Here is a 22,896-nt window from a genome sequence, read left to right on the forward strand (position 1 = left end):
TTTATTAATGTTTAAGTTTTAAAAAAATAAAACAAAGAAACACAAACATTCTTAACATATGCTCATTCCGTTCTACATATATAATCACTAATTCACGATATCATCACATAGTTGCATATTCATCATCATGATCATTTCGTAGAATATTTGCGTCAATTCAGAAAAAGAAATAAAAAGACAAAAAGTGTTTAATTTTGAGGAGTTCCCATTTCTTTCTCTCTTTCTTCAGTGCTCTTGCTTTGGGTATAAGGTCTAGGAAACCGCCTCCTATTATAAGATTTGTAAGATACTTCCCTACATTTTCTTCTAAAAGTTTTATGATCTTAGATCTAATGTTTAGGTCTTTTATCCATTTTGAGTTAATTTTTGTATAGGGTATGAAATATGGATCCTCTTTCATTCTTTTGCATGTGGATATCCAGTTCTCTAGGCGCCATTTATTGAAGAGACTGTTCTGTCCCTGGTGAGTTGGCTTGACTGCCTTATCAAAGATCAAATGTCCATAGATGAGAGGGTCTATATCTGAACACACTCTATTCGATTCCATTGGTCAATATATCCATCTTTACTCCAGTAACATGCTGTTTTGTCCCCTGTAGCTGCATAATACACCTTAAAGTCAGGTAGCATGAGGCCTCCAACTTCGTATTTTTTTCTCAGGATACTTTTAGCTATTTGGGGCACCCTGCACTTCCAGATAAATTTGGTTATTGAAGAGAATTATTTTAAATGAAGATGATGAGCAAGAGATGTGGGTAATAGGGAATATTTGAAGTGGGTTGAGTTGGTGGGCTATATGAGACTATCAGATCAGAAAGATGGAGACTTCTAGCTCCTGGTCCACTGCCTAGGACAAAGTAGGCAGTAACCAAGTTAAGTGAGCAAATAGTAGATTAGTACAGATACAAAACAGAGTTTGAAGTACATTGTTAATATGTGTAATCAGAGACCTTGGCCTTATCTAAATGTGATAGTTCTTAAAATTGAATATAATACTAGCATTATAGAAATATAAAGAATATAAGCACATGCAAAGCAGAGGAAAATAATCCTTGGTTGTGGTGCAGTTTTCAGTCAGTAACTGGACGAATTAGGATAATAATGTATCATCATTTGTTAATCGTATGTCTACATTGGCTTCTTTGATGTCAGAAATTTACCTTGCTCCTCCCATATTATCTAAATTGTAGCATCACATAGAGTCCAGTGTACTGTGTTCACAGTCCAGTGAACACAGTCCAATCCAGTGTTCACTCGTGTGGATGAAAGTAAAGATACGGCATATAAAACCACTACAGTTCAGCAGAGGCAGAGATTTGCTGCCAGTCTCTGGTGCAGAATATTTAGAAGCAGACTTTTTAATGGAATTTAAACTTTTGACTTTTAAATGGAGTATAAAGACTCTAAAGTTTCAGCAGAGGTAGAGACTTGTCTCTGGCGTGAAATACTTAGAAGCAGACTTTTGAATGGATATTTTCAGTTGACATCAATTCTTTTCACAGAGTTTGAAACTGCTGAGACACTTCTCAATTCAGAAGTTCATATGCTCCTAGAGCACCGAAAACAGCAGAATGAGAGTGCAGAAGATGAACAGGAACTCTCAGAGGTCTTCATGAAAACCTTAAATTACACAGCCCGTTTCAGCAGGTTCAAAAACAGAGAGACCATTGCCAGTGTCCGTAGGTGAGTGCCAAAAGGAGGTTTTTATTCATCCAAACTCTTGAGCTTCTGTATGTAGAACACAGTTTTCTTCCCCTTCCTCTTGAATTTAATGTAAATAAAATATAATGTCTCTGTCAAAAATGTAAAAACTGCTTGTAAGGCCAAATTCCCCCTTTGACTGCTTTCTCCTACAGTTACCTCCCTGCAAAGTCACTGCTTTTAGTTTGGTGAGAGTAGCCCTCCAGGTCTTTTCCTGTATTCACATAAACACCTCTAAGCAGATGTAGCACTGTTTTGTGGTGGTTTGTTTGCTTTTTAATAAGAGGAGCTTACTTCACTGTGTGTTAGTGAATTCAGATCTCTACGGGAACATTCTCTCTCTGGATTTCTGTTTTACTTTTCCAAAGGTGACTGACTTCTAGTCTTGTTCCTAAAGTATTGCTTCTCAGGTTGGGTTGGGTGTGCTTGGGAAACACAATGATGTTCAAATGGATTGGAGGCTACAGGAATGCATATCTTCCTGAGGTACCAGTTTTACGTGAAAGCAAATAAATATCAGTATATCATGGTGTAAAAAAAAAAATAGTATATAAAATTAAATCATGAGACTTAAAAATTTGCAGTTGCAGAAAGCCATTTCAGTCTGTGCCTCCAGATCCTGTGGGGATCCTCCTTTGATCTACTTTGTTGAAAGAGTTTGAGAAATGCTGTCATAGGAAAAAGGCAGATGGACAAAAAAATGTAGATATGCAGATATTCTTTGGAGAGCTGTTTATAATAATAAGCCAAATTTAAAAACCTAAACCTGCAACAGTGATTGAATAAGTTGTGGTAAATCCATTTGGTGCACTACTCTATCATCATTAAATATTCTGGTAATACGTGAACTTGAAAGGTATTCACATCTGTTAAGTGGGAGAAATGAAGGAAGTAAAACACTATATGAAGTATAATCTGCTTTAAAAAGATTGGAAGGAAATATGCAGAGCTTCCATACAAACCACAATCTGTTGGACCCCATGACCTATATAAATAAAGGTGGACATATGTGTTTGTGAATAAGAGATCTTAATATTGTAAAAATGTCATTTCTCTCCAAGTTAATGTATACATTTAATGCCATTCTAGTTTCCTGAGGCATTTTGAAGATCTAACTTAATAAAAGGGGGAGAGGGATTTAATAAAATTATCTTTACATATAAGAATTGTCAGTACAGTTTTTAAAAGAATAATGAAGGGGAATTTGCCCTACAAGATATTAAAATACATTAATAAATGAGAATAATTAAAATAATCTCACTTAGGCCTCAGAATCGTTAGAAAAGAATAGCAAATTCAGGAACAGACGAAATATGATTCTACTGCCATTTTAAATGAGTCCATTACCTAGTAAAGATCGTACTGTTAGTTGGGAATTTTTTTGAAACAGACTTTTTACTCTACCTTATGATTTGCGCCAAAAAAAAAAAAATGCCCAGGGAATTAAAGATTTAAATGTAAACTGATTGGTAAAAGTGCTAGGTGATAACATGAAGGATTGTATTTGTTGTCTTGGCTTTGGCCAGCAGGACTTCTAAGTGTGGAGAAAGCTGACAGGTTATAGTTGAATATAAGCCTCATGAGGGCATGGACTTTGTCAAGTTCACTACTGGCGATTCTAGGTCATTGTAGGCACTAAATAAATATTTGCTGAATAATTAAAAATGAATTTGCACAAACATCTTTAAACTTTCTATATCAAATAAAATGCCATCTACAAAATTTAAGTATAAATTGGGAAAGTGTTGATAGCCTTCATATTAAGAGCTCAACGAATAATTAAGGAAGAGATGGGAATCCTTAGATCTTCCCAATAGCATGTGGCTTTGGTGTCCATCCTATTCCTTCTGCCACCCAGAAATTTTCCACTTGGCTTTGACACCTCCAGTATTCTTTTGTGCTTCCCACATTCTACTCCCAGGTCTAAAGTTCAGTTTATGCAACATTTGTAATGTGCGGATTTATTTTAGTCTTTGCCTATTCTGACCTCATACCATTACATGTGAAGCTGAGGATGGCAAAATTCTTCAGACTCTTCATCTCCTCTCAATGATTCAAATGTTTCAACCATTAAAAAAGAAGAAAGAGATGACATTCAATTTTATAAAATGCACTTAGTCTGTTAGAACTTCAGATGGCTCATTTGTTCACATGAAACAATGTTCATCAAATAAATCAAAGAAATGGTAATATATCCGAGTAGATTTAAATAGGTTGAAAAGAATGGGAACCCAATGTGCTAGTTTGAAAGGATATATGTACCCTAGAAAAGCCATGTTTTAATCCTAATCCCATTATATAAAGGCAGCCGTTTCTTTCTAATCCCTATTCAGTACTGTATATTTGAAACTGCAATTAGATCATCTCCCTGGAGATGTGACTCAATCAAGAGTGGTTGTTAAACTGGATTAGGTGGAGACGTGTCTCTACCCATTTGGGTGTGTCTTGATTAGTTTACTGAATCCTGTAAAAGAGGAAACTTTTGGAGAATGTGAGAGATTCTGAGAGAGCCAGAGAATGACATAGCCACAAGACGCAGAGTCCACCAGCCAGTAACCTTTAGAGATGAAGAAGGAAAACACCTCCTGGGGAGCTTCATAAAAGAGGAAGCCAGGAGAGAAAGCTAGCAGATGATGCTGTGTTCACCATGTGCCTCTCCACTTGAGAGAGAAACCCTGAACTTTGTCACCTTTGTGAATCAATGTATTATTCCCTGGATGCCTTAGACTGGACATTTCTATATATTGGCTTTAACTGGGATATTTTCTCAGCCTAAGAACTGTAAACTAGCAACTTACTAAATTCCCCTTTTTAAAAGTCATTCCGTTTTTGTTATTGCATCCTGGCAGCTAGCGAAAAACACCCAGTTTAACAAGTAAGCAGGCATTTCCTTCGTTTCTGATTTCATTGAGCCATTTCAAGGCTCAATCTGTTACTGCATCTCAAAACCCTTCAAAATGGGCATATCCTTTGTCTGAATAAATCTACTTTCAGGAATTTATCTTCAAGAAACACAATAAACAAGCACACAAGGAAGTATATTTACAATTATATTAAAAAGGTGTGTTTTAAAATAGTGAATAATAGGAAACTGCTAAAAGAATAGGAAATTTCATGTAAAAATCAGGGCACAGCCTTTCAATAGAATGCTGCATTCAAGATAGAGTTGTGCACTACCGTATTATCAAGTGAGAAAGAAGCCAGTTAGAGAATAGCATTTGTTATGATTCCTTTTGTTAAAAAAGTTGTGGGTACGGATAATCATAATTATATAATACATGTAATTATACACGAAGGGAGGGAGAATCTTCATGAAAACTTTAACCTTGATTATTATAATTTCATGTGATTTTTGGCTTTTGGTATTTATATTGTTCCTGAGTGCATGTTCATTTCACAACAAGCTTCCGCACACATACACACGACATTTTGAACTCCTTCTCATGTAGCTAAGACTATAACATTGTGTTTATGTTAATAAAGTCACTTTATTAAGTGGCAATTAAAAAAACAGAAATTGGGCCATGGTGGCTCAGCAGGCAAAGTTCTTGCCTGCCATGCTGGAGACCCAGGTTGGATTCCTGATGCCTGCCCATGCCAAAAAAAACCCCAGAAATGTGTGGATTTATGTTCAAAAACAGAAAGATGTTTGAAATAGTATACCAAAATGAGAATGTTAGTTAGGTCATGATATGAGTAGCTTTTACTTTTTTGCCTTTCTCTTTTTTTAAATTTTGAGCATTGACTTACATTCTTGTAGTAGAATGATTAGCATAGTAAATGTTTTTTGTTTCTTAATGGAGAAGATCCACTGAGATTAATAGGGATTATTGATGATCCTCTCTGAAACTAAATTTACTATAAATAAGCTCTGTTTTAAGGGATGGATTGAGAAAATCCATCTTATATTAACATTCCTTTATGTAGTTTGAACATTTCTAGTACATTTAAAGGATGATGCAGTCAACACATATTTGCACAAAGGCAGGCATGCCTGTATTTATTAATCGTTAAATAAATGTTAAAGATGTTAGAACACTGTAACTGAAGGAGAACAAACGCTCATCCAATTGTGGAGGAAAAATTTACTCCTCATCTTGTGAGAAGGGGCACCTAGCCTAACACAAAATGGTGACTGGCTGGCGAGTCAAATAGTAGAATGCCAAGAAGGTATACCTGTGCCTGACCTGCAGACCCTCCCCTGTTTCTCCATTGATTGGATACTCTAGGGGTTACAGCCTATCCTGGAAATCTAACTAATTTGAGCTTCCCCCTCGAAGTTTCCCCCTTCGATTATGTTTTACATTTGTAATGACCCTGGCCATTAAGGATTTGGTGCCAATTCTAAGCTTACATCAGAGGCCCTCCCTTTTCCTTGCTTGTGTCATCCTCGTGAGAGCTAAGCTTAGTTTGATTCTTACAGAAAGAGTATTTCCTTCAAGTCAAAATATCTGATAAATTTATGGTACTCTGTGGAAGCAGCCAAAATGTCCATCAACAGATGAGTGGCTTAACTAGCTGTGGTATATACATATGATGGAATATTTTTCAGCTGTAAGACAGAATCAAGTTATGAAGTATGTAACAACATGGATGGACCTTAAGGACATTATGCTGACTGAGATTAGCCCAAAACTAAAGGACAAATACTGTATGGTCTCTGATATTGTTCTAGTTTGCTAGCTGCTGGAACACAACACACCAGAGATGGAGTGGCTTTTAATAAAAGGGGATTTGTTTTTGGTAGGTCTTCAGAGGATAGGCAGCTAACTTTCATCTGAGGTTCTTTCTTACATGGGAAGGCTCAGGGTAATCTCTGCTGGCCTTCTCTCCAGATCTCTGGGTTCCAGCAACTTTCCCCAGGGTGATTCCTTTCTGCACCTCCAAAGGCCTGGGCTGAGCTGCGAGAGCTGAGATACGAGGTATGCCGAGCTGCTTGGGCTGTGTTACATTGCGATCTCTCATTTAAGCACCAGTCAATTAATTCAGACGTCATTCATTGCAGCAGGCACGCCTCCTAGCTGACTGCAGATGTAATTAGCAACAGATGAAGTTTATACCGTTGGCTCATGTCTGCAGCAACAAAACTAGGTGCCTTCACCTGGCCAAGTTGACAACTGAATCTAACTACCACAGATATGAACTGACATTAGTGAGTAAACGTGGAGAATTTCATTGGTAACAGAGACCATCAGGAGATAGAAATAGGGTAAGATATTGGGTAAGTGGAGCTGAAGGGGTACAGATTGTACAACAGGACTGATTGTAAAAACTCATTAATGGATAGCACAATACTACCTAACTGTAATACAATTATGTTAAAACACTGAATGAAGCTGAATGTGAGAATGACAGAGGGAGAAGGGCTGGGGGCACAAATGAAATCAGAAGGAAAGATAGACAATAAAGACTGAGATGGTATAGTCTAGGGATGCCTATAATGATAGTGACTAAATGTACAAATTTTAAAATGTTTTTGCATGAGGAAGAGCAAAGGAATGTCATTAGTGCTGGGTATTGAAATAGATGGTAATTAATATTTAAAAATTTTAATTTATGTGTGAGAATGAAGCAAAAAATGTTTATTTGGTACAAAATTTATATTTTGACTAGTGCAGTTCCTCATATAACTTGTGTGGACAGCTTAATTGAACACCATAAGTACATGGAACCTTGAATAGGGCATAAGAGTTTGTAGGTTTGTCCAGAGTGATGCCCCAATAAATCCCAGAGTGATTTGAGCAGTGAGTAAAAAAGTATTGCAAGTCCCCTTCGGGGAATGGTGAGAAAGGGGGAAAATTCAACTTCCACAAGTGGAGGATTCTTGATATTCTCACAAGCAGTGGAGACAACCAAAGCAATAGGCTGAGCCCCCAATTTTGGGGGTTGTTTATATGAAACTTAACCCTGCAAAGGATAGGTCAAGCCTACTTAAAATTAGGCCTTAGAGCCAACCCCGAAAGAACCTCTTTTGTTGCTCAGATGTGGCCTCTTTCTTCAGCCAATGCAACAAGCAAACTTACCACCTTCCCCCATTTACGTGGGACATGATTTCCAAGGATGTGGACCTTCCTGGCAACGTGGGACAGAAATCCAAGAATGAGCTGGGACTCATCATCAAGAGATTGAGAAAACTTTCTTGACCAAAAGGGGGAAGAGCAAAATGAGACAAAATAATGTCAGTGTCTGAGAGATTCCAAAGAGTCAATAGGTTATCCTGGAGGTTATTCTTAAACATTAAGTAGATATCACCTTGTTATTCAAGATGTAATGGAGAGGCTGGAGGGAACTGCTTGAAAATGTAGAGCTGTGTTCCAGTAGCCATGTTTCTTAAAGGTGATTGTATAATGATATAGCTTTCACAGTGTGACTGTGTGATTGTGAAAACCTTCTGTCTTATGCTCCTTTTACCTACCTTATCAACAGACAAGAAAAACGTAGGGAATAAAAGTCAATAATAGGGGGAACAAATGTTAAAATAAATTTAGATTTAAATGCTAGTGATCAGTGAAAGGCAGGGGTAAGGGATATGGTATGTATGAATTTTTTTCTGTTGTCTTTATTTCTTTTTCTGAATTGATGCAAATGTTCTAAGAAATGATCATCATGATGAATATGCAACTATGTGATGATATTGTGAATTACTGATCATATATGTAGAACGGAATGATCATAAGTTAAGAATGTTTGCATTTTTTGGTGGACATAAAATTAAAATCAAAGGAAACTGAAGAAAAGCAGGGAGCAGAGGACAAAATTCTGGGCAAAAGTTTAAGTTCCTGAGTTGTACATATAGAATATTGAGGCTTTTCAAAACTTATAGTCCTCTGCCCTTTTTGGCCTCTGGCTGATTTACTGGAACTTCCCTCTTCTCCAGGATTAGGTATAGGAGATGATTTGAAAGTAGGATTTTGCAGCCATACTTAGCCATAGTAGAAGGATTTTGAGTGCTCTACTTTTTCCTTGCTAGCTATATTTGATGCCCCCTTTTCCTGTGGAGCAGTCTCTGATCTTTTCTTTTGGATTCTCTTCCTATGATCAGCTTGTTGCTCCAGAAAAAGCTTCATAAGTTTGAGTTGGCCTGTTTGGCCAATCTTTGCCCAGAGACTGCTGAGGAGTCCAAGGCCCTCATACCAAGGTTAGTACTGGGAGGTAAGAAATTCTAAATTTTAAATTAAGGTTAAAATTTAGGTATATACGGCTGGCGTACTACACCAAATGTTAGGAAGAATGGCAAGAGTGTAAATTGTTGCAGTAACTTTTGAGAGAATTTGGCTACATCTAGTAAAGTTAATGCCATGTGATCCAAAAATCCATTTCTAGGTATATGCTCTCAAGCAGGTTTACAAGAAGACATACATTACAGTGTTCATTGCAGCTTGGTTAGTAGTTACAGAAATTTGCCAAATGTCAGTCAATAAGAAAATTGATAAATAGCTTATTATATCTTCATACAATGTGGATTTTACAGCAGTAAAAATATTAATGAGCTAGAGTAGTTCAGCAGTAGAATGTTCACCTTCCATGCAGAAGATCTGGGTTTGATTGCTGGACCATGCACCTAAAAATTAATGAGTTAAAACAGCATAGAATGTGTGTTACAATTAATTTTGAGAGAAAAAAAGTTGCAGAAAGAAACCATGGTTATGATGCCATTCCTTATAAAGTTGAAAAATAATGCTATATATTGTTTATGGATACTTATGTATAATAAGTATAAAGGTTTGTATAACAATGATAAATGCCAAGTATAGGATAGTGGTTACTTCTGGGGGAAAAAGGGAAGGTACTAGGATGGGACAACATACACAAGGCCCATCAGTTTCTGTCAGGTTTTAGTAAAGAAATCTAAGTCAAATAGGGCTAACTGTTAAGGTTAACTTATTTTATATTACCTTTTATATGCTTGAAATAAAAGGAAAAGAAACAGATAGAAAAAATATATAGTAAGAAGTGCTTATGCATAAATATACAGTGGGTTTCACCCCAACTCCAAAGTTATCTTGATAACCAAGACTGAATCTAACCAAAATGGACCTGCCTGACATGTGCAGTAGCTTAGACTTCAACCTACAAGTCACCTGTACCCCATTCTTCCATTTTATTAACATATGTTCTGTGACTAAGCATGTAACCAATCTGCACATGCTCAATAATTAGGTCACCTTTAATTACATCATCTGGGGCCACTGTTCTCATTACCCTAAACCTGCCCATCTTTTTCTTTAATAAAACTTACCAGAATTACTGAGTTCTGGGAGACAGATCTTGGGCTGGTAGGCTATCTGCTCTCCTACTATATGCCTAGTAATAATCTCTTTGTCTCTTTGAAAAAAAATAGAAAATAACAACAGAATGTGTGGCAAGCTCATAGATAAGCGTGCATTAAAGAAGAGTGTGGGGAGACCCTTTAATCACTAATTATCCCTTTCTTTTGATTTTCTTGTAGCCTGGAGGGGCGATTTGAAGATGAGGAGCTGCAACAGATTCTTGATGATATCCAGACAAAACGTAGCTTTCAGTATTAATTTCCAGACCTCACTGCTACTTGGAGCTGACATCTCCAGCCCTGGAGCTGGGGCAGAAACTCTAGTCCAGAAAACACACGGGCTTCCTATGGCGAGAAAAACACAGCTTGATGTTGGTTTTGTTGCCATCTCAAACTGGGCTCTTGGACCCACGTGACCATGTAGTCTTGGAGGGACCTTGCAGTGGCTGCCTGTGAGTTCCTGAGCATGCTAAATTTTTTCCAGCCTCTGAGAAGGCTGAGGTGGAACGATTTGAGTATAAGCTACAGTATTGACTATCTCATACCATGGTATTTGGCTCCTGTGTTATTTTTGTGTTTCCTGTTTTAGTTTCAGTGTGTTTGTAGTTTTGAAACTAGGCTAGAAGATGTAAAACAGGTTTTGGGGAAAAGATAAAAAAAGGAAGAGTTAAACCAGACAAGTATGTGGTTTGGAATTCTTAAAGAAACGATGACTGTTAGTGACCAGATCCCCTCAGCACCATTGGGCCTAACCCAGGAGAAAAAGTTCACCATGGAAAGCAGTTCCACCTGAAGACAACAGTGTAGCATGTTGGGGGTGGCCATAGCCTTGAAGTGAGGCAGATACTTTGCCTTTCTTTTGGAATGTCTGGCAAAATGTGAATTTGGAATAAGTGGTCCTGAAGCACTGATTTGGTTAGCTCAAATCAAGATTTTTTTTCTTCAGAGGCCAGACCTTATAGGTCTGACTTTGAAGTCTCTTCCTCTTCGAGGGCATCCAGTATAGATTCTGCGACTGCTGTGAGCAACTGGTGTTCTTTGGTGGGGGTGATTGGGAAGGAGAGAGTTGGCCTTTCCTCAGCCATTCCAGATGAAGCCACTTGCTCCAAGGCTAGTTCAGGAAAAATGCTGGGAGCTTTCTTAGCTTTCTTCTGATGGGAAATAGGCATGTTTTTCTCACAATTTGGGTTTCTTTTCTTTGGAGCACTTGTCAGCTGGATATGAATTCATGATCCAAGAAGAAGTCTGGGGACAGAACACAGTTGGCTTTGAAAGTTGAGAGTTTTTTTTACCAACACTGCTGGCTAAAGTAAAAATAAAATACTCTTGTTTTCAGAAGTTTTTGCTCTTTTGGAAATAACATGGTTCCTGAGTTACCAGTATTCTTGGTCAGTGTTACAATTATCTTTTTTCCCTTGGGCAGCTTCACTTCTTGGGAGGCTCAGTGTTCTCAACTGTAAGATATGCATAATGATAGGACCTACCTACCCCATGGATTTTCTGAGAAGATTTGATGTATAAAGAGCCCAATGGTGTGTGACACACAGTGTGCCTTCACTTAAAGTTGGCAGCTATCATTATCTCCAGCACATGAACAGATATAAATGGTGAGCCAGCTTGCTTCTCTAGATAAAAATTGCTGCAGAAATTTGGTAGTGTGGCAACTGATACTTGTATCAGACTATGAAAAGAAACAAAGTCTCCAGAATTACTTTTTTCCAAACATTTTTAAAATTGTACTAACAATGTACAACTTCAAATATCCTATTTTAACCACTATCAACTGTATAGTAGTATTACTTGCACAGTAATTTGCTTCCATCACCAGTATTCATTACCCCAACTTTTTTATCACCTCAAAAAATCTGTACCCATTAAGCAATAACTTCCTCTTCTCAGCCCCTGGTAACCTATTTCAGAATTGCTTTTTTTTTTTTCATTTATTAATTTTAAAAAATTAACAAACAAAAATATTAACATATCATTCCATTCTACATATATAATCAGTAATTCACAATATCATCACATAGTTGCATATTCATCATTTCTTAGAATATTTGCATTGATTTAGAAAAAAATAAAAGGACAACAGAAAAAGAAATAAAATGATAGGGAAAAAAAGATTATACATACCATACCCCTTACCCCTTGCTTTCATTTATCACTAGCATTTCAAACTAAATTTATTTTAACATTTGTTCCCCCTATTATTTATTTTTATTCCATACGTTCTACTCGTCTGTTGATATGGTACAGAAAAGGAGCATCGGACACAAGGTTTTCACAATCACAGAGTCACATTGTGAAAGCTATATCATTGTTCAATCATCATCAAGAAACATGGCTACTGCAACACAGCTCTACATTTTCAGGCCGTTCCCTCCAGCCTCTCCACTACATCTTGAACAACAAGGTGATATCTACTTTAATGTATAAGAAAAACCTCCAGGATAACCTCTCGACTCTGTTTGGAATCTCTCAGCCATTGACACATAGTCTCATTTCACTCTTCCCCCTTTTGGTCTAGAAGGTTCTCTCAATCCCTTGATGTTAATTCTCAGCTCATTCTAGGGTTTTTCTCAATCCCTTGATGCTGAGTCTTAGCTCATTCCAGGATCTCTGTCCCACGTTGCCAGGAAGGTCCACACCCCTGGGAGTCATGTCCCACGTAGACAGGGGGAGGGTGGTAAGTTTGCTTGTTGTGTTGGTTGGAGAGAGAAAGGCCACATCTGAGCAACAAAAGAGGCTCTCTTGGGGGTGACTCTTAGGCCTAAATTTTAAGTAAACTTGACCTATCCTTTGTGGGGTTAGGTTACATATGAACAAACCACAAGACTGGGGGCTCAGCCTATAACTTTGGTTGTTCACACTGCTTGTGAGAATATCAAGAATTCAACTTGGGGAAGTTGAATTTCTCCCTGTTCTCACCACTCCCCGAAGGGGGCTTTGCAGATACTTTTCCACTCACTGATCGAATCACTCTGGGATTCATCGGGGCATCACTCTGGACAAACCAACAAACTCTCATGTCCTACCTGAGATTCCAAGTACTTATGGCATTCAATCAAACTATCTACATAAGTTATATTAGGAAATGCACTAGTCAAAATATAAATTTTGTAACAGACATTTTTTGCTTTAGTCTCACACATAAGGTGAAATTTTAAAATATTAATTACCATCTATTTTCAGCACCCTTCAATAATGACATTCCTTTGTTCTTCCTCATGCAAAAGCATTTTTAAAATTTGTACATTGTACATTTCAGTATTATTATACACTCTAGGCATTCCTAGATTATACTATATCAATCTTTAACATCTATCTTTCTGACATCGCAGGGCTTAGGCATAAGAAGGCAAGCTAGCTCTTAGGGATGAAATGGAGATGGCACACCCAGGAAAAAGTGTAAAACAATCAAAATGGTTTCCTGTGGGAGAAGGACATGGGGTGAAGCATATAGTGGTGTTGTTTTCTTAATAAAGAATTTTAGAACTATTTAGCCCCCTAAACTAACCCCTAGGCAGCCTGTAATCTTTATCCAGGGGGTCCCAGATATTGAAGGTTTGGTTCCAGACTGCTGCAATTCAGCAAACATTGCAATAAAGTGAATTCCACGTTGCTTTTGGTTTCCCAATGCATATAAAAGTTATGTTCACAATGTGCTATAGTATATTAAGTGCTCAATAGAATTATGTTTGAAATAAATGTGGACATATCTTCATTAAAAACAATGGAATAGGCAGAGCTGTGCACAAAGGGGTAGGGAAGGCGGGCGGCACCGGGGGGCCTCAGGTGCAGCAGCAACCACCTGAGCAACGGAAAAGAACAGGCCGTGGGTCCAGCTGGAACTCAGCAGCGCGAGGAGCCTCCCAGTCTTTCTCTGCGGGGCATCTCCATGGAGACCGTGATGTCACAGACGGGGGCTCCTGCGGGGGACTACCGGAGAGGAGCCAGCTTCGCGGTCTCTCCACTGCCAAGCCCCCCCTCTGCCAGTGAGCACTGTTGCTCTGCTCGTATTCTCAACCTCGCGGTCCCCGGGGTGCTGTGTCCCCATCCGGGCGGCCATCTGGGCCAAGCCCGGGTGGGGGATTGCCCCAAGGTCCCACTCCCCGCTCTCCCGCCCCTCTCACCTGCCCCGTCACCCGCCGGTCCCGGCCGGACCAGGAGCCGCAGAGCCTCGCCATGGCCTCCGGAGCCGGAGGACTGGGGAGGGGCGGCGGCAAGATCCGGACACGAACTATCCACAAAGGGCTGATTAAGCCTTATATGCAGGGGCGACCGAGGCATGGGGGCATGCTTAGAAGGCTTACAGAATCCATAAGGAATATTGTGCCAGGATGGCTGCAGAGATACTTCAACATGAATGAAGATGTACTCGGGTGCTCAGCAGACACAGGGGAGGTACCACGTGGGCAGGAAAATAGAGAAGATGAGCGTCTCACGCAGGCCACTGAGGAGAGCTCCAGTACTAGTGATGGGAGGATCACTCCTGCACCAACAGTCAATAATACAGAAGAACCTTCAACAACTAGCTCTGCTTCAAGTCATGCAGATGTGTCAACAAGGCCTTCTCTTCATCAGAGCCATCTGCGGTTCTCCGTGTTGGAATCCCCTGCCTTATACCACCGGTCGACTGTATCATTGGCATTGCCAATTGGCGGTTCTGGATTTTCCTTTCTAAAGAAAAATCAGCATGATGATAACAGCTCAACTACCAGTGATTTTTCTTCAAGAGCTTCTGATAAAGATATAGCTGCTGCAAAGTATCCTTCAGTCCCACCTCTGTGCTCCATAGAGCCTGAGGCTTCTCCAGCTGCCCCACAGCACATTGCCACCAGCTCAAAAAACCCAGCATTCAACCTGTCTGCCTTTGAAACATATCCCTCTTCACTTGGGAATTCTTCGATCCTTCAAACAAATCAGTTTGGGGATTCTCCTTTTTATCCTGGAAAAGCAACATATGGTGCTGCCTCAGCTCCTGCAGGATGGTCTCAACTACGGAGTACTCCTTACCAGGCACCAGTTAGAAGACAGATGAAAGCTAAGCAACTCAATGCACAATCTCTGGGTGTGACTAGTTTAGCAGCTCGGCGAATATTACAATCCTTAGAGAAGATGTCCAGCCCTCTACAGGATGCAAAAAAAATACCTTTTGCTGTTTCGTCAGCTGTGAATTATCTTGATAGAAGTGATATATATTCCACAGATTTTCAGGATAAAAAGATTAAGCTGGACTCTCAGTATCCCCCTGTTAAGGGACCTTTGATCCCAAAGCCAGTTTCCATAGCAACAAATCACGCTGTTCATTTTAAACCATCTGTGATCCTTACTCATAAATTGAGAAAGACTTATCAAAGAATAGCTGACAAGTACAAGCACAATACTCAGTATGAAAAAAGTGTGACACCAGGACAAAATAGACAACAAGAAAGTGGATTTCCATGCCCAAATTTCAATCTACCTGCAGCCAACGGGTTATCTTCTGGAATAGGGAATGGAGGCAGCAAAACAAGGCAAGACAGAACACACTTTGCTGCAACTAAATTGCCAAAGGAAAAGGGAATGGAAGTACCGGTATTATCAAAAATCTCTCCACCAATCACCAGTTCTTCACTGACTGTCTGCAGTTCAAGTTCCTCTGGAGCCACACCGTCCTCTCCATCACCCATCAGTCCTTCACAACCATTAACAAATAAGGGACAAGTGACCTCTCCAAGCAGGACCGGCAGTCCTGAGTTTAGGGTTTCATCTCCAGTTGTAAAAGTCACTGAGGCAGATATACAATCTCCACCATCTACTGTGCCTGCTACAAAAGCAGAAATCTCTGACACCACTAGTACTTCAGACCCAGTGATAAATACTTCAGGTCAAAATATCACTTCTGTGAATAATACAAGCTGTAAGAAGAAACCAGATGAAGTTTGTGAAGGCCTTTTTGGCCAAGTAAAATCTGTGAAAGAAGGAAATGTCCTAGATTTTGTGGGAAACCCTGGCTTCATATCACCGAAGGTAGATCCTTTTGCTGCTCAGCATACTACGACAAGCCAGGTAGTTGATGCAAAACCAGCAATAAGTAGCTTTACTCCTAGTGTAATTGGACTTGGGGAAAGTTTAAAAGGTCAGTCATCACGGCGGCGTAAAGCATGTCTACTCTGGACAAGCGAGGTAGTTCCTACAAAACGAGCAAGACTTAGCTTTACTCCTAGTGTAATTGGACTTGGGGAAAGTTTAAAAGGTCAATCATCACGGCACACAAATAAGGGACAAATGACCTCTCCAAGCAGGACCGGCAGTCCTGAGTTTAGAGGTTCATTTCCAGTTGTAAAAGTCCCTGAGGCAGATATACAATCTCCACCATCTAGTGTGCCTGCTGCAAAAGCAGAAATCTCTGACACCACTAGTACTGCAGACCCAGTGATAAATACTTCAGGTCAAAATATCACTTCTGTGAGTAATACAAGCTGTAAGAAGAAACCAGATGAAGTTTGTGAAGGCCTTTTTGGCCAAGTAAAATCTGTGAAAGAAGGAAATGTCCTAGATTTTGTCGGAAACCCTGGTATCATATCACCGAAGGTAGATCCTTTTGCTGCTCAGCATACTACGACAAGCCAGGTAGTTGATGCAAAACCAGCAATAAGTAGCTTTACTCCTAGTGTAATTGGACTTGAGGAAAGTTTAAAAGGTCAATCATCACGGCGGCGTAAAACATGTCTGCTCCGGAACAAAGTTCCGGAAAAGTGCCTGGTCTGTGAAGCTGCAAAGTTGCCATCAAGAGGTGCTGCTAAACAGACTGGAAGTGGGACATCAAATATAAATGGCAAACCAACTGTCTCTGCATCAGGGTCACGCTTTGGACACAAATGTAATCCAGCAGTAGGAACATGGGATTGTGATACCTGTTTAGTGCACAACAAACCTGAAGCAGGAAGATGTGTTGCTTGTGATACAGCCAAACCTGGAATTGGTGTTCAGTGGTTACTTACATGGCCTGTAAACTCAAGCATTCCTGAGTTCAGAGTTTCATCTCCAGTTGTAAATGTCACTGAGGCAGATATACAGTCTCCACCATCTAGTGTGCCTGCTACAAAAGCAGAAATCTCTGACACCGCTAGTACTTCAGACCCAGTGATAAATACTTCAGGTCAAAATATCACTTCTGTGAGTAATACAAGCTGTAAGAAGAAACCGGATGACGTTTGTGAAGGCCTTTTTAGCCAAGTAAAATCTGTGAAAGAAGGAAATGTCCTAGATTTTGTGGGAAACCCTGGTATCATATCACCGAAGGTAGATCCTTTTGCTGCTCAGCATACTACGACAAGCCAGGTAGTTGATACAAAACCAGCAACAAGTAGCTTTACTCCTAGTGTAATTGGACTTGGGGAAAGTTTAAAAGGTCAGTCATCACGGCGGCGTAAAGCATGTCTACTCCGGACAAGCGAGGTAGTTCCTACAAAACGAGCAAGACGTAGCTTTACTCCTAGTGTAATTGGACTTGGGGAAAGTTTAAAAGGTCAGTCATCACGGCGGCGTAAAGCATGTCTACTCCAGACAAGCCAGGTAGTTGATACAAAACCAGCAATAAGTAGCTTTACTCCTAGTGTAATTGGACTTGGGGAAAATTTAAAAGGTCAATCCTCACTGCGGCGTAAAACATGTAAAGTTCCGGAGAAGTGCCTGGTCTGTGGAGCTGCAAAGTTGCCATCAAGAGGTGCTGCTGAACAGAAGTGCCTGGTCTGTGAAGCTGCAAAGCTGCTAAACAGACTGGATTTGTGACATCAAATATAAATGGCAAACCAACTGTCTCTGCATCAGGGTCACGCTTTGGACACAAATGTAAGCCAGCAGTAGGAATATGGGATTGTGATACCTGTTTAGTGCACAACAAACCTGAAGCAGTAAGATGTGTTGCTTGTGAAACAGCCAAACCTGGAATTGGTGTTAAGTGGTTTCTTACATGGCCAGTGGCTTCAGAAAGCCTGTAAATATGACTGCTTCATCTTCTAGCTGCCCTGTGACCACTGGTACTTTTGGATTTGGAGATGAGCTCAAAAGACCCACAAAATCTTAGGAGCGTCCACTAGGCTGCGTTTCTAATAATGCAAAAGAAAATCAGGATGTGTCCTGTATGTCTGCAAAACCAGAGAGTTTAGTACCTGCTTCAAGTAGCAGCACTCTAGCTGGCTGGCTGTCATCTGGAAGGCAGCTAGAATTGGACAAGTTTAAGAAACCAGAGGGAAGCTGGGACTGTGAAGTATGCCTAGGATAGAATAAAGCAATCTTTCAAATGTGTAGCATGTGAAAGTGCAAAGCTGGGGAGAAAATATGAGCTTAAAGGCTTTGTTCATTTTCAAATCCAGCATCCTCAACCTTCAAATTTGTGATCTCATCATCCCCTTCTGGGCCTTCTCAGACTTTAACAAACACTGGAAACTTTTAAAGGAGGCTTCAAATTTGGTGTGTCATCAGATTCTGTGTCCATGAATTCTATAAGTGGAGGATTAAATTTTCTAAACACATAGGAGATTTTAAATTTGCAGTTTCATATCACTGTTAGCATTTTGGTAGCACCATCTCTTCCTCCAATCCACCTGTGGCCACCTTTGTGTTAGGACAGGTCAGCAATCCTGTGTGCAGCTCTGTCTTTGGTAACTCTACTGAATCCAGCAAATATCAATTTTTGCTATTTTCTCGAGATAAGAAACCAGCAGCCTCATCTAGCATTGGTAGAGCTGTCACCCCATTTGTCTTTGGTCTGGGAAGACAGCCAATAAACTTCAATCTCTGGTTTCAACTTTGAATTACAACCACATCTAGCTCTGCAGGATCCTCCTTTGTATTTGGCACTGGACCTTCAACATCTGCCAGTCCAGCATTGGGTGCTAAGAAGTCTCCAACATTTGCATAAAGTCAAAGTGCCAACCGGCCTAATCCCCCAGGCTTTAGATCTGTATCATCTTCAGTAGCATTATTTCCAACTGGTTCTCAGCCTGAACCACCACCTACTTTTGGCACAGTATGAAGCAGTACGAGCCTCCTGTGTTTGCATAACAGCCTAGTCAGTCTGCATTTGGCTCTGGAACAACTCCTAATTCCAATTTGGTTTTCCAACTTGGCATCAGCACTACAAATTTCAACTTCACAAACAATAATCCATCAGGAGTGTTCACATTTGGTGCAAATCTGCCACACACCTGTAGCCCCAGCCCAGCCTTCAGGCTCAGGAGGATTTCTATTTAACCAGTCTCCAGCAGCATTTACAGTGGAGTCAAATGGGAAAGATATGTTTTCTCTTCTGGAACTTCATCTTCTGCTTGTAAGATAAAGACTGCTCTCAGATGTGGGAAATAGTCACAATGGTTTTATACCCAATAGTTTTATTAACAAGAGCTGGTTCCCTGCATTCAGATAAGGGATTATACTATGTGCTGGAGTTATCCGAAGTGAGATCTGCCAGACATCTTTAATTTTGAGATTTTCCTCCTCGCTCTTTCTTTATGCCTCACCCCTTCCAAAAAAAAAAATAGCCGGACTGATGGTTGATTCTTCAGCAAGAATATTATATGATCCAGAAAATTACTCACTGATTTTACATGGTCTGGCTGTACACAAGAATAGAGGCCAAACATGAATGACTTTGTGTAAAATCTCTTTGTTTGCACCATTCATGTGCATTGATATGCATTTATGGAATTCTTTGAGGTTGTAGTTATATTTCAGGAGTTTTGTATTTATTAGAGGGTGTTGAAATGAATGATTTCTATGCTGAGTTTATGCTGTGTATGTGTGAAGTGAGTGAGTTAGGTACATGGGGCACTAAAATTTTCTGATAGAAGAAGCCTGATTAAGACTGGCCCATGCACAGGACTTGTTAGATCTATCTAGTTCTCAGTTTAATAATTATATGCTATTTCTATATTCTCCTTGTTATGATTATCACCTACCTTGTTTTTTTCATTGTTTATTATAAAATGTGTAAATGCTATTTTGTTTCTATACTTTTTTGGCATAAAATAAATCTTGAACTTGAAATTTTAATTTTGTGCTAGAAATTTTTTGTTGTTTAATCTTGTCTCAGATCTTATTATGGAAATCTCATTATTCAAAGTTGCCTTAATCCATTTATTTTTAAAATTGAGGATTGTTGATGTGAATTTATTGGCTTTTTTGATATAATTTTGTTTGGCCAAAAATCAGTATTGCACAAAGCATTAAGCAAATATTTTTATATGTACTGAAATGGACATGATGACTTTTTTTAAAAAAACTTTTTTTATTAAGTAAAAATTAACAAACAAAACATTAAAATATCATTCCATTCTACATATACAATCAGTAATTCTTAATATCATCACATAGTTGCATATTCATCATTTCTTAGAACATTTGCATTGATTTAGAAAAAGAAATAAAAAGACAATAGAAAAAGAAATAAAACGATAATAGAGAAAAAAAGATTATACATACCATACCCCTTACCCCTCGCTTTCATTTACCACTAGCATTTCAAACTAAATTTAACATTTGTTCCCCCTATTATTTATTTTTATTCCATATGTTCTACTCTTCTGTTGCTATAGTAGCTAAAAGGAGCATCAGACACAAGGTTTTCACAGTCACAGAGTCACATTGTGAAAGCTATATCATTGTTCAATCATCATCAAGAAACATGGCTACTGGAACACAGCTCACTAGTTTCAGATATTTCCCTCCAGCCACTCCAAAACACCATAAACTAAAAAGGGATATCTATATAATGTATAAGAATAACCTGGATAACCTCCCCACTTTGTTGGAAATCTCTCAGCCACTGAAACTTTATCTCATTTCTCTTCCCCCTTTTTCTCACCACACTTGCTTTTGAGGTCTCAGGTGAGAAACAAAGGAAGCACTAGTATCTGGGAACATGGAACTGTATCTTAAAATCCACAATCGGGGGCTCGCCGCCCCCATGGCCCGTTAACCAGCTTAGCACAGGCCTGTCACCCACCACTCCTGAGGGGCCAGGGGCAGCGGGCCCAGGGCAGCCACCCCCGCTCTCTTCCCTACACCCCTCACTCCTGGGCATGCAGACTGAGATGGCGGATCCCACAGGTGGCAGGAGGCTGCGGGCCCGGCCGCCCCCTTGCCCATCCCCCCCAGACACGGCTATTCCGCAGACCCCAGATGTTGCCCTTGGAGGGAACTGGCTGTCCTGGGGCCTGTCCGGCACGGACGGATTCCTCAGAGGAGGTGTCTGAGAGTCAAGGGCAGCCTTTCTTCGTGCGAGTCCATTCAGGATGTGCCAGGCCCGGACTCCAGGCCACGGCTCACCCCACTCACGGCCCAGCAGGCCCCGCACGGCAGCAGCGCCATCCACTCACGGGCACCGTGTCCAGGCCCGGCTGCCCTTGCCAACTGCGGGGTACATGTGTGGACCCTGGGATGTCGCTGGGGGTCAGCTTGTGGGGGAGGGGGAGGGACGCTGGGTGCAGGAACCAGGGTGGGCCGGGGCCAGCTGGGCCCCTCCGCAGCTTGGGTGGCTGAACCCAGTGGGGGATTGGAGACCTTCCAGCTGGAAGGCGTGGACAGGTCAGCACCAGGCTGGCCTGAGTGAGGACGGCGGTGGGGTGCCCCGCAGAAACCCTAGCTTTGGGTGCTCCCCAGACACCGACTGGGGAGGTGAATCAGGGGGAGTTCAGCCACACAGGGAGGGGCTGTAGATGGTGAGATGGGTTGGGGGGCCTTTCCCAGCTTTGGCTGCAGTGGCCTGGGCAGGTGGCTGTACCCTGAGGGCACCCCAGGCCCTTCCTCCTTGTCCCTGACCCCTGCCCCTTGGCCCCTCCCGTTGCCTCTTCACCTCCCTTGTCGCTGGGGGTCTCTCACCTTCCTGTACCTCCTCCTTCCCCAGCCCCCCCACTGCTTCATGTGGGCCTGGAGGTTGTCACAGGGACCGTGGCCCCAGCTGCTGACCCCAACCAGCCCCTCCTGCTGGCAGCCAGGCCCTGTCACCTGTAGATTGTAGAGTTGGAGGGGTGGGGAGGGGGCAGCGGTCAGAGAAGACTTGGGGAGACCGTGGAGAACCATGGGGCACCTGTCTGCTGCCGGCCACGTCTGAGCCCCACTGTGAGATGTGGGCCTGAGGCTGGGTGACAGAGCACAAGGCAGCTGCCACTTCCCCTGTGGCCTGAGGCAGGTGGCCAGGCGGTGGCAGGACGGCGTGGCTGGGGGCAGTGCCCACCTCTGAGCCCCGAGGTCCAAGAGCCGGACCTGAGAAGCTGGTACCTGACAACATGTGGTTCGGGGAGTTTGCCGTGACCCAGGCTGAAGGCTGCTGCAGGGTCTCAGCTTCCCAAAGACCCAGAGGCGGGTAGGACCTGAGGACCCTGCCCCGGGGGCAGCCCTGTTGCCTGTACTAACCACCCGGGGTGGGGGGTTGGAAATGGAGTCCCACCCCCCTGAGGCCACTCTTGCCTGTAGGGGTGCTGGGCTGCCCCTTGTGGCCCAAGAGTGCGCGTGCACCCAGGGGTGCTGCATGGAAACCCAGCAAGCAGGGCGGCCGCGGGGCAGAGGCCGCCTGCGAGAAATCGGATGGGAATGTTCCAGAAAGGCCCAGAGGCCGGGGGAGTGTTATCACCACCTCCACCTCGGGGAGGCCAGGCACAGCCACTCCAGGGATGCCAGGGGCCCTGGAGGGGAAGGTGCCAGTGCCCAGCAGACAGCACCAGGCTCTGGAGGAGGCTCTTTGGAGCTGAGGAGCGGTCCGCTTTGCTGTCCACAAAAGCATCATTTTCCAATGGGCCCAAGGGAACAAAGAATGACACGGCCTCGGAGACTGACCCCTGACCCCCTCTGCACTTCTCAGCTGAGCCGAGGACCCCCCCACAGCGACCACAATCACCCAGAGGTGTCCACTCCAAAGCACTGGAATATTCTTTTATAAACAT

The 22,896-nt window shown here is 41.6% G+C and overlaps 1 protein-coding gene and 3 pseudogenes across 3 annotated transcripts in view; all 4 read left to right on the forward strand.

Moving 5' to 3' along the window:
• POLR2D (RNA polymerase II subunit D) overlaps positions 1-11,308 on the forward strand; it is a 28,651-nt gene extending 17,343 nt beyond the window's left edge. Inside the window, exons 2-4 of the mRNA XM_077153446.1 lie at positions 1,503-1,683; positions 8,744-8,839; positions 10,151-11,308. Of these exons, the coding sequence (XP_077009561.1) occupies positions 1,503-1,683; positions 8,744-8,839; positions 10,151-10,229 (356 nt within the window). The 3' untranslated portion in view covers positions 10,230-11,308. The remainder of the gene's footprint in view (positions 1-1,502; positions 1,684-8,743; positions 8,840-10,150) is intronic.
• LOC143677467 (nuclear pore complex protein Nup153 pseudogene) lies at positions 10,309-17,746 on the forward strand (annotated as a pseudogene). Of its 2 annotated transcripts, XR_013172614.1 has the most exons (4): positions 10,309-10,422; positions 11,394-11,577; positions 12,227-12,383; positions 14,246-17,746. The product of XR_013172614.1 is annotated as a nuclear pore complex protein Nup153 pseudogene, transcript variant X2 (transcript). The 2 variants fall into 2 exon arrangements; XR_013172613.1 differs by lacking the exons at positions 10,309-10,422; positions 11,394-11,577; positions 12,227-12,383 and having other exon boundaries at positions 13,302-17,746.
• A 181-nt stretch (positions 17,747-17,927) lies between these two features.
• LOC143677468 (nuclear pore complex protein Nup153 pseudogene) lies at positions 17,928-18,527 on the forward strand (annotated as a pseudogene).
• A 3-nt stretch (positions 18,528-18,530) lies between these two features.
• Positions 18,531-19,321, forward strand: LOC143675696 (nuclear pore complex protein Nup153 pseudogene; annotated as a pseudogene).
• Positions 19,322-22,896: the final 3,575 nt, after the last annotated feature.

This window comes from Tamandua tetradactyla, chromosome 3, assembly GCF_023851605.1.
Source record: "Tamandua tetradactyla isolate mTamTet1 chromosome 3, mTamTet1.pri, whole genome shotgun sequence".
Classification (NCBI taxonomy): domain Eukaryota; kingdom Metazoa; phylum Chordata; class Mammalia; order Pilosa; family Myrmecophagidae; genus Tamandua; species Tamandua tetradactyla.